Consider the following 12,148-nt stretch of genomic DNA (forward strand, 5'->3'; position numbering starts at 1 on the left):
TGGCGGGAGATAAAGGAGTTTTATTACTGCAGCCGTATCGCGCCAATTGGGTTTTAAGTTTATTGAAGAGGAATCCTTTACAGTGGGTGTGTTTGGCGGAAAAAGAGAGGAAGAAGGACGAAAAGAGTTCATGTGCTCATTAGGAACAAGCGTGTCCAAGAGCCAGTAGTAGGGGAGGCGCTCGAAGTGGGCACAATATGCTACGAGCATATTCCATCTCCACTCGAAGACACACATAGAGAGATGGAAAGGCTGAGCATAGATCCCCGTTTATTTCACCGTCAGGCTTTCAAGAACAGGCTGTCTCTATCTGTCATGTATCTGATTATTAACGCGACACCGTTAAGGAGCTCGTTTCGCAGAAAAGCCGATGTCGTCGGCGTCTTTGGCCGTGAGCGAAAAAGGCGCTTCTCGGTGGACACCTGAACCGTGCCGTAAGAGAACGGATTTTAACGCGATAACGTGAAGGATTGATTGATGGATTGATTGATGGATTGATTGATGGATTCATGGATAGATAGATTGATTTATGAGTTATTAGATCGATTGATAGATTGATTGATCGACGAATTGATTGATCGATCGAATGATTTGTTTATTTATTTCTTTATTGATGATTGCTTGATCGATTTTTCCTTTCCTTACAGTGCAATCCGGGTGTCCAGGGAGATATGTCGATAGGCGTCATTTCCTTTTCCTAAAAGCAATTGTTAATTTCATTTTCCTTTCCTTACGGCCCGGTTCGTGTGTCCGCCGAGATATGTGAGACAGTCATCCTTTCCTTAAATTCTCCAACGGGCCACGCGTCGCGCCAAAAGGGCGATGGCGTACCGTGTACTCCTCGGCAACGCTGCGACACGCGGTCGCGTCTCACACTTAAAAACGAAGCTTAAGCGTGCTACAATTTTTTATTGGAAGATTGTGACCGGCAGACAGAGGCCTATCATAGGAAATACGATGGTCACAAAAACAAAACTAGGAGAGACCGCTCAAAGCCCGTTGCCTTGCTCAACCCATGTGACCCATTGTGGCAATGTGATAGTGATTCGCACTTCCGCCGAATCTGAAGAATTATCTAGTACACTCACTCATTTTTAGAGCTGGAGAGCATTGGCGTCAATGCAAACGGCCCACAAACCAAAGACCAGGTTCAGGATTTAGTCCTTGCTTATTTTGAGTGGAATATTATTAAGAAGAAATGGCGTCACAAGGAAGCACTGCTATGAAATCTCATGTAAATTTAGCCAACAACCGTGCTGTAGCAACCAAGCCTTTTAATGTTTTGTTGCGGAAGCTAAACGGTGACTACAGATTGTCGGAGAGATAAGATAATGCCCTTCGAGCTTTTAATAAAGATGGCCATGCCGAGAAAGTACCACTGGCTGAAGAGGATTCTCCTAACAGACAGAATTATCTTCCTCATCATGCGGTCATTCGTGAGGATCGATCTGCAACCAAGGTGCGCATTGTGTTCGGCGCATCTTCGCATGAGAAGAGTGCGAAATCGTTGAACGAGAATCTGGAGGCAGGTCCTAACTTAAATCCTGACGTCGTAACGCTGCTGCTTCGATTTCGACGATACAAAGTACCCTTAATAGGGTAGAACGTTGGGCCAGTTGGTGAAGCGACATAATTAAAAACTCTGCGCAGAATAACACAGGACGGGAGGGAGAAACACGCACACACACAAACGAGAGCAAATTTGCAACCGTATTTTCAGAAAAGATACACCGCCTTAAGAAGCAGAGAGGGCGCAAGCGTACAAAATTCAGAACATCACGTGTGGGAAGGAAAGAGCACGCTCATAGATACAGTAAAAATTGCATCAAGAAAAGGCACATGCACAGTCTTATCAGAACAAGTCGGCTTTGAACAACAAAAGCAGGCTATCCATTGCGGAGAAAGGCGAGTTATTTTTGAGAAGGGCCACTGAAGCCTTACTCACGCAGCCTTCCGTGGTGCTAATTTTAAGGGCCTCTACAATTTCCCGGGCCATCCTATCGGAAGCTCTCCCGATAACAACAGTGGAACGGAGGAAAGGACGGCACTGCTGTTTCATCTTCTTATTCCTGTCAGTATAGTGTTCGCATTTGAGGCAATGCAAAGACAGGTTCGAGCTGCCACTTGCGCCCAGAGAATTGGCATGCTCTCTGAGCCTGTCATTGAGACAGCGCCCTGTCTGACCTATGTACACATACCCACAGCTGAGCGGAATCTTATACACCACACCAACTGTACAAGGCACAAACTGAGTTTGGTGTTTGATTACACATTTGTTCTTTGCCCTTTTGCTTTGGCACCTGCTGGTCATGGCGCACAGGCGGGACAATTTCAAGGGGGCTGTAAAAACGACATCAACTCCGAACTTAATAGCCACCCTCTTGACATTGTGCGATAGCTTGTACACATAAGAAATGACTTGAAAAGGTCTTTTTTTCTTTTGCCAGCGTAGGGTGATTAAAATCGACGGCCCTCTCAAGACTACTAAAATGTTTGAGCATCGACTCCGCCACAGAGCCTATTACCGGTCTCGGGAATCCGGCTTGCTCCAAACGTTCAACCTGGTGGTCAAAACTGGATTCGACCCTATGCGTGCATCACATTGAAAGGGCTGATCTATGACAAGGAGACACAATGCCACGTTTTACGAGCTTAGAATGAGATGAGTCATATGGAAAGAATGCTTTCTTCGAACGCGGCATTTAAGCCCAAAAAAGATGCTTGTCAGTATTGAAAAATAATTTTAGATCTAAAAATTGCAGACAGTTAGCCTGTGGTAGTTCAAGGGTAAAATTCAGAGTCTTGGAGAAAGCAAAAACTTCCCCAAGACTGAGTCAGCAACCGTAGAAACGTCATTGTTCAAATCTAGTTGTAGAAGTACTAGAAATTCGTCAAAATACCTAAAAATACCAACAATGCTTTGGTTGTCAAGATCATCCTTCAAGTCTCGGTCAAATTTAGCTAAAAATATCTCGCATAAAACTGGCGCGACACAAGAGCCAATACATATCCCGCGTTTTGGAACATAGTACCCATTCTCAAACCTGACTACCATCGAATTCAAGTACACGCTCAATAACTCTAAAAAGCCAGCCATTGAAACAACACATAAGTTTTGAAAAGCCACTGGGCCAGTTTCTTATGTGCACTCTCGGACGGCCAAGAAACGTTCCTCGTGCGGCACCGAATAAAACAATTCCTCAATGTCCACCGAAAACCCAGAGTTATGTCCTCCAGCGTCCTCTCGAAGTTGATTTACCAGGGTATCGGAACTGTCAAGCTTAAAAGGATCATCAATCACAAGCGTGCTCAGGTGACTCTGCAGATATTTGCTAACCAGTGCCTGCCAGCAGTCTCTCTCCGTGATAATGGCCCTGAAAGGGTTCTGGGGTTTGTGCGTTTTCCCTGTGAAAAACACATTAAACGTATCTGACTTGCATTCCTTCACGGCTTTCATCAGCTTCGCCATGTTCAGATCACGCAGCAACGCCACAGCCCCGGCCTTAAACTTCTGCGGTTTCTGCTTACACACTCTGAAGTTCTTCAGCACCGCCGTCATGGCCTTTTCACCGAACAGCTGACAAGGCATAACGGCGAAGCCTCCCTCTTTATCAGCCTGCAACAAGGCCAAGTCTGACCCACTGAAGAAATCAGCAACGTTACGCAGAATTGCCTTCCCGGTTTGCTTTGCGGAATAGCTGCTGCACACAGCATGAACACCTTCAGCTAGGTAACACGCCCGTTCTTCATCTGGAGCCTTTTCGGCTATTCTGCGCACCGAAGCAAGGACGTCGTGTTTTTCAGGTCGAGTCTCAACCGCAAACTTCTGCCCGCGTTCCAAGACCTTGGCTATTTTGGGTGGAACAGAGGCACCTCCGAGAAGCACGAGAGGAACGACAATCTCGATCGGCCAGTGGTCACAATCACTGGTCGAGGAGAGATGATTTGAGTTGTAGCGTGGGAGGCCCTTCTTCATCTTGTCTGCAAGCACAGAGTAGAGTCCTAAACCTCGGAAAACGGAGGCAGTAGTCGAAATCAGCCACTCAACATGGCGCCACTCCCAAGGCAGTGCACGAAATTCACCCGAGAGCCGCCAGGCTGTTATGCAATACTACTGCATTGTCAATGTAAACGTAAGCACAAAATTTTGTAGCTGACAGCAATAATCTCGGCTACTAAGAACAGCTTCCATGTCTGCCAAATTCGCTGCCCAAGCCCGATTCGCCGAACACGGCTTGAAGAGAGGTGGCAAATTTGGAAGCAAAAGAAAAAGGATAATAGGACACCACGCCAAAACAAAGCTAACTAGTATCTAAAAAAATACGAAAAGGCACCAAATTGCCACCGAAAGGACACCTCAATTATGGGAATAACCTGCTCAATCCGTCGGCATTTCCATGACATTTGCCCCTTTTGTATCGCACAGAAAAGTTATATTGCTGGAGGGCTAGACTCCATCGTAGCAAGCGGCCATTCTTGGGCGACATTTGACGCAGCCATGTAAGCGGACAGTGATCTTTCTCGAAAGTAAATTTCGCCCCGTAAACATAACAGGCTAGCTTCTGTGCGGCCCAAACCAGACAAGCGCATTCCTTTTCCGAAGCGCTGTAGGCTTCTTTCCTTACGGTTAACTTCCTGCTGGCATAAAGGATAGGGTGCTCCTCATTGTCGTCTCCGACTTGGCTTAATACGACCCCCATACCCCGGTCGCTGGCGTCACATTGGACCACGAATTCCTTGCTGTAGTCCGGCGCGCGTAACACTGGCCGCGAAACCAGCACGCTCTTCAAGCTCTGAAACGAAATTTCTTTTGCTGCGTCCCAGATAACGCTATTCGGCTTTTCTTTGCGAAGCGCATCGGTGAAAGGACTTGCTAGCTGTGAATAGTTGGGTATGTACCTTTGGTAGTATCCCACAAGACCGAGAAATGAACGTACATCCGTCTTAGTTCGGGGCTGCGGAAATTCAGCGATAGGGGCCATCTTGAGGTCTGACGGCCTCCTCGTCCCCATCACTTGTACAGAAAGCTGCTACAGCTGTTCTCCGCAGAAGTCTGTAGCCTCACTTCGTTCGCTTAATCTTTGAATAGCAAAATCGGATGGCTAACCCAGCGCCGCTAAACACAGGTACTCAAATGGGCACAAATTCACGTACTTTCATTGCCTCTGCAATGCGTTAGCTACACTATCGCGAATGAGACAAACGTTTGGTATCTAACTATGGCCCCCCAACAAAACTTGTCTTCCGGTATCTGCTAAAGATACAAAGCGAAACGTGTGCGCAAAATTCAAACACAAAGAAATTTGTTTGCTCGGAAGGGTTCTACATAAGCAAACATCTCATCATCAACTCGGGAAATGTCTTCGCTGAACTCCTGTGAGTGCCTTTATCACTTGCTAGCATCTCAAATTGACACACGTCCTTTCTAACTCAATGACACAATCTTCTTTATTTAAGTTTTGCGAAAACAGTAACACTTGATCAAATCCAAATTTTTAGCCTAAAACAAAGTAGCATTTCCTTCCCCGTTTTTACACGCACACACAAAAAGAGGAATAAAAAAAACAGCTACTTCGAGTGGCTACGCGGGGTGAAACATGGCTCACCACCCCCGCGTCGAAAGGATTAGTCCTTCAGCCGCGCCCGCCGGGGTCGCGCTCCGACTGATTGTACGACTGTCAACTCGTGACAAAGGGCAACTGAAAGAAGACATTCCTGATCGCTACTGTCATCTCCACAGCCCCTCGACGCGCTAAGAAGGCCCCGGTAGGCCATGCAGTGCCGATAACCGATTCCGGGCGACGGACAGCGACCGGAGCGAGAAGCTGCTCTCTGTTCTCGTCCCAAGCAAGCCCACCTACCCTTTCGCCCTGCGCGCTTCCTCGAATATAGTGCGGAAAGTGCAGGACCCATCCTTGTCAATTGTGGGCGCCGAACACGCCTGCATGCGTGGTCTCTATTGCTCGACCCCCGAGCTCGCATGCGCCGGGTGTACCGCAACCTAGCGCCCTCTGATCTTTCCTGCCACTTTGCCTTTTTCTTTACCGCCTTTCTGTCAGGTCGGGGTTGTCTGGGTCTTAATGCTGGCCGATGCCCTTTCAAGAACCTCGCTCCTGTTCTGCTTGGTAGACGCGTTTTTCTCTTTCTGTTACTGCGGTCATCTTCAGATGCATCTGCGCGTGCCGCCTGACCAGTAACTTTAGCTGCAAAATTACAAGGTCCCATGCGGGAAGTCTTTTCTTCCGCTTCTGACGCACTTTTATCTGTGCTAACATTAGCACCTGTCTGCGCCCCTGCATTTAGGGCTTGATATTTCAACCGTTTTTTCTTGGTCGGTGTTCTCTTCCTGTTTTTACGCTTAGACACTTCCCTTTGTGTCTCCTGATCACAACTAGCTTGATCTAGTTTTACAGAGGCACCTCGGAGACATTCATCCAATTGCAAACTGGCCGCTTTGCCTTCGCAGGTCAGTGTCAGCTCCACACCGCTGACAGACGGACCTTCTGCTGCCCCCGAGTTGGGCAGATCGCTTTCCTGAAGGCAGTCTTCCACCGCCCGCTTATCGGCCTGAGCGCTTACCCCTGAAACGCCCTTCTCGTCTGCAATTGAGCTTTCGTCCTCTGTCTCCGCGTGGCTTTCGATACTGCGTTTCAACATTACAGCTCCGCAGTCTTCCTGACGGTTGTGCGCTGTTTCACAGTACTGTTTTACGTCGTCACGTCTGTCCAACTGGAACGATCCGGCCTGACTCGCTCTCTCTGGAGTCTTGCCTCTCAAGATCTCATCTTCCAGTTTCTTTATCTCATGCACAAGCTGTAACCTTCTGAGCTCCCGTTCCTCTCGCTCGGCCGCTAGCCGTTGGCGCTCATTTTCCTCTTTCGCTCAGTTTCCTCTTTCTTTCGCTCATCTTCCCTTCTCTTTCGCTCATGTTTTTTTTCTTTCGCTCTGCATTGAGGAGTTCCCACATATCGATAATTATTCTTTCCTCGGCGATTTCCAAGAGCAATTTGCAAATGTCCGCATTTTTGATCTTAACCCCTACGTCTACACCCAACTCTTCGCACATTGACAGCAAATCTGTCCTTGACAACTTCATTAGATCCATGTTTGCTGCTCTGAGCCTTGACTTTGCTGAACAACTGTTGACGTGAGCTACACGCACTCAGACTCACTGATCAACTTCCCTCGATTCCCTGCAGTTCAATGTATTAACTCAAACAATTGAAGCCTGGCGAATCTCAAGCAAAGTTCAAGCACTCACCCGCTGAAGGAACACCACGCCGCATGGTCGATCCAACCGCTGCCAACCAGTTGTTAGATGCGGGCCCCTGGTTCGCCTGTGCCGTCTCTCGCCAAGGTCGGTGTCCCCGAGTTCCGGATCGGGAGAATGCTGTTGTGGGGGTGACGAAGAGATGAGAGGGGCTCCGAGGTGAAGAAGAGACTGAAAGGGTTTATTTACATTTTTACAAAGTTCGAAAGAGTGAATCGGGAGCTGGCTGATCACACGCCAGATCGGTGCTTATATAGGGTCCGCTGTCCCCAGGTCCCTAGTTGGGGAATCTAGTTCATTAAAAATGCGTCGAATCACTGTGATGTAGATCACGTGTCCAGTCTTCCGGGTCCACCTTCCAGGACGCCCCCAGCCACACACTCTTGCCACTTCTGGCAGATTATGGTCCGCGCTGTCCAGGCTTCAGTGATGAATAGCCCGAAGGGGGTCCCGTGGCAGCGTCGAAGGTCAGTCACCTGCACTTCACAGCGGTAGCGTGGGAACGAAAGGTTGCCACCGCAGTTTGCAGAAGCTTTCACGTGGAGCGTGGGACCTAAAGGTTGCCACTGTAGTTTGCAGAAGGTTCCACGTATAAGGAAAAGCACAGTCTAAGACGAAGTTGTTTTCGAAGCACGAGGATTCCGGCGACGTTGGCTTAGGCAAACCCGGCCGCATAGCCCACGGCTCATTTGCAGTCCCGCCGCTCGCCGGCTCCCCCGTCGTCCCCTCCGGGAGAAACATGTCCCGTGTGGGTCCGGCGTTGAGAACAAAAGACAGGTTCACCAAAGCCGTTCTCAGACAGCGGAGGGCCGTTTCACCCCGTAAACAGCAAGGGGGGGGGGGGGGGGAGGACCCTTGTAGACGCCACCACCTGCACTCGTGGCGCTGCAACCACATCGACGGCCCTTTGTAGCCTCTGTAGATTGATGATTCCCAGTGGCTTGAATATTCTTGGCATGTTGGCGTCTCCAAATGTAACAAGGCGCTGTATCTTTTCTCAAAATACAGTTGCAAGTTTGCGCTCGTGTGTGCTTGTGTGTGTTTCTCCCTCCCGCCCTGTGTTATTCTGCGCCAAGTTTTTAATAACAAAGTACCCTTGCCAGATGAAGTCGGGAAGGCCTTTCTTCAGATAGCGTTACGGGACGAAGACGAGGCTGCACTATGTTCTCTCTGGTTTACAACGCCACCAAAAATTGGTGATCCTCTACCAGAACAAGATATTTGGGTTTGACTCGAGTAACATTCGGAACCACTTGAAGTTCTTTTTTACTCACAGCTACTTTGAAGCACCGTTTCAGGTCGGTTGAGACTCGCTACCCCTAAACAGCTCGCCTCCTTCAAGTGTCCATGTATACTAGGACGATCTTCTTGTCGGAGCTGCAAATGCTGAAGACGTGCTTCGAATGCAGGCAGAAATCATCAGACATTTTTCACGACACATCTGTGAACATCCGGAACTGGAAATCTACCGGCCCAGACGTGACATCTGCCTTAAATGAGAAAATGAGGTCAGGGAAAAAAGGGCTGTGTTCCCCACCGGGAAATTCTAAGGTATTGGAACTTGTTTGGTACATGGTGACAGACACAATTTCTCTGAATCCCGTGACTATCCTCGATTTCATTCACCACCAATTAATCACCAAGCGGTTCGCACTTAATTCTGCCGCCAAATATACGACCCCTAGGAGATTCTTTCGCAGTTTTTAATACGAGCGAAGATTTTCTTTTTGAGACCTCTGGAAGGCCAATGTTATTTGGGATGATATGCTGCCGCCACCTTTCGAAAATATCTTGTGTGAATGGAGTGGAAAAGTGCCCACTCTTCACAACTTCAGCGTTCATAGGTTTCTGTGTGCAGGAATAGAAGGTAGCATTGAGGTACAAATTTTTGCCGACGCAAGTCCGAGAGCATACGGTGCTATAGCGTACGTGTGCATACACGAAGCTGCCATACCTGCTGCTTGCGAAGTCGAGAGTCGCGCCGCTAAAACCAATCACTCTGGCAAGACTTCAGTTAATGTCGGCGTTAATAGCGCCAAGAATGTATAGCTACATCATGAAGAACTGTAATTACGGCTTTTGTGACGAAATATTTTGGGCAGGCTCTAAGATGACTCTTTGCTGGATCAGGAAAGACCCGAACAACTGGAAGACCTTTGTACAGGACCGAGTGCAGGAGATTCGGATCCCTCAGAGTACTCTCGTTGGCGTTTTCCTCCGGGTAAAGAGAATCCGGCTGACTTGCTTACCAGAGCGATCACTGCTAACCAGCTACTTCAGTCAGACATATGGTGGTAAGGACCGAGATGAGTCACAGATCACACTTGCCGCCCCTCGATTCGTTAGAGAACATTGCGCTTCACATCCCTCAGCAGAAGCTGCCGATCAGTTCACATGTCGTGAATACGACCTTTCGGCCGAAGTCACCTTTCGATATTCAGAGATTCAGCTCTGGTAATAGGCTTTTAAGGACAATTTCGTAGATTTTCTGTTGCGTTAACTAGAACAGCAAGAAGAAAACGATAGGACCATTTTCTGCAGCAGAAATTCTGTAAGCGGAACGTTACATCGTTCACAATGAGCAGCAGAGCCATTTTGAAGCCAAGCCGGAGTGCGTGAAAAAGAAAGATCCATTTGCCCCAGGAATTTCAGTGGGTCGTGTTACGTCTCGCCTACGACGCGCGGTATAGCCGGCGCGGATGCAACGGACGCCGCGGCTTCGTTCAAAGTGGCGGTCATTTTGGGCCCGTTCAGTGCTGCCGTAACGCCTCTCGCCAAGCGCGTCCAGGCAGGTTTCAATGCCACGTGTCGTCGTGTGTGCGTGTGTGTGTGTGCATGTTGGTGCCCACGCTTGTCAAAGCGCGGCAGCCGGGGAGAGGAGCTCCCCAACTGGGAGGCGAGGAGGTCTGACCGGCGCCGGCCCGGCGGACGCGCACGTCACGTCTGAACATGTCTGAGCGTCGCCGTATCGGGCGCCTCATCCCAAGCCGTTCCTTCTTGCCCTCGACTCCGAGGGTATAAAAAAGCCGCTGCCCCGGACGCCAGAGAGACTTCGATTTCGTCCTTCGAGTAACGTGGTCGCCCTGACCGGCTGCTCTTTTGAGATGCCAGAATAAACAAGTTGTTCTGTTGCCAGTCGACTCATCCTTTGCCGGGACCTTCGGATGTTTCCAGCATTGCCCCAGGCCGCCAGGCCAACGCTACCCTTGGGGCTTGCAACCCATTTGCAACAGTCGGCTTTGGTTGCGTGTTAACAACGATGGGCTGCTGCGAGTCCTGGGTCGAGTGCAAATAAACACAGGTCACACGTATGGAGCACAGCATCTCATACTTTTGGCGAAGAACTCCTATTTTATCCGGTTTATCGTCCAGCAGGCACACGAGCAGGTTTATCACGCTAGGGTTCGAGATACTTTAACACAAGTGCATGAAAAGTACTGGATTCCCCGTCCGCGGCAGCTTGTTAGGAAGGGGCTCCGAGGGTGTTTCATCTGTCAACGACTGCAAGACAAGTCGTTTCTAGAGGTGACGCCTCCACAACCCCGTCAAACGCATCAACCAGTCTTCCCCTTTCCTTGTGACAGGAGTCGACTGTGTTGATCCTGTGTTCATCAAGCATGATGGTCATGAGAGCGTTTTACATGTTTTACGCTATTTACATGTGCCTTATCAAGAGCTGTACATTTGGAACTTATTTTGACATATAAAAGATAACTTCCTGTACGCGTGCGAAGATTCGTTTCTCAACGTGGGGTCTGTCAGACAATGTACAGCGATAACGCACGAACGTTCGTGAGATCGGCTTAAGCGTTTAAAAAATGTGGGGGATAATTCAACATCCTGATGTTCAGGCGTACTTCGCCGCTCATAACGCTCAATAGAAGTTTAACTACCCCAATGCTGTCTGGTGGGGCGGATTCTATGGGAGACATGCGTTCATTGAAAACATCTCCAGAAAAATGTCGGCCCGCGTCTACTCAGTCATACTGAACTGAGCACGCTTCTCACTGAAATTGAGGCGATAATCAATTCTCGGATTTTGACATGCGTCTTTAATGATGTTGGTGAACCATATCCGCTGTCGCCGACCTGTTTTATGGTAGGTCGGCGGCTGACGGCGCTTCCACCCTTTCCCACGTCATATCGACCTAATATTGACAAGCTGATAAGGCTTTGGCAAGAGCGGGAAGACCAATTGCAAGTTTTTTGCTCACGCTGGGGAAAGGAGTTCCTGAGTTAACTCAGAAACTGCAACAAACCAGGTAAAGCAACCCGACCTGCTGAAGCCTGGAACAACAGTGTTTCTTGGTGAGCGACAAAGTCCGACACATCTCCGAGACCTTCATCGTTGGTGCGAAGGAAAAGTTCGCTCTTGCTCCCTACGGTTGCCATCTCCTGTGCCTCTTGGACGTTACCTATTATCATTTTGGGCCCGGCAGGATAGTGGAACTTTTTTATCGACCGATGAAGATGTCATCATTATTTGCAAGTTCGCTTGAAGCTGCGCTTCATCTTCATAATAAAAAAAAAACGCTTCCGTTCCTTTCGGCCACGGTAGTCTCGGCAACGCTCCTTTGAAGCGTCCACGCATATAGCAGGTGGACCCTGAGGTCCATCAGAGTTATGATTCGTTTCTGTTGCATCTACAATTAGCTAATTAACGGTAATTTATTCTGGTCGCTAGCTAGCACAGCGCATTCGCACTCAACCTAAGGTTTCCAACGGTATATGGCTCGATGCTATAGCGAAAAGTTTGATTTTAGCTGTAATTAACTAACGTTCTTAATTCGCTATTAATTATTAAGTAGATCGCCGATATGGGTTGGAAAGAGAACGGAATGGTTAGAAATAGAACAGCAGTTAAAGGGCTATGAAATA

The 12,148-nt window shown here is 48.7% G+C and overlaps 1 protein-coding gene across 4 annotated transcripts in view; it reads right to left on the minus strand.

Moving 5' to 3' along the window:
• LOC144122121 (rifampicin phosphotransferase-like) overlaps positions 1-12,148 on the minus strand; it is a 798,972-nt gene that overhangs the window by 94,137 nt on the left and 692,687 nt on the right. For 2 of the 4 annotated variants that reach the window (XM_077655659.1, XM_077655658.1), the window contains exon 32: positions 7,262-7,390. The exons of the other annotated variants lie outside the window; for them this stretch is intronic. In XM_077655659.1, the coding sequence (XP_077511785.1) occupies positions 7,262-7,390 (129 nt within the window). The remainder of the gene's footprint in view (positions 1-7,261; positions 7,391-12,148) is intronic. 4 annotated transcript variants of the gene reach the window in all.

Source organism: Amblyomma americanum, chromosome 2 (assembly GCF_052857255.1).
Source record: "Amblyomma americanum isolate KBUSLIRL-KWMA chromosome 2, ASM5285725v1, whole genome shotgun sequence".
Lineage (NCBI taxonomy): Eukaryota > Metazoa > Arthropoda > Arachnida > Ixodida > Ixodidae > Amblyomma > Amblyomma americanum.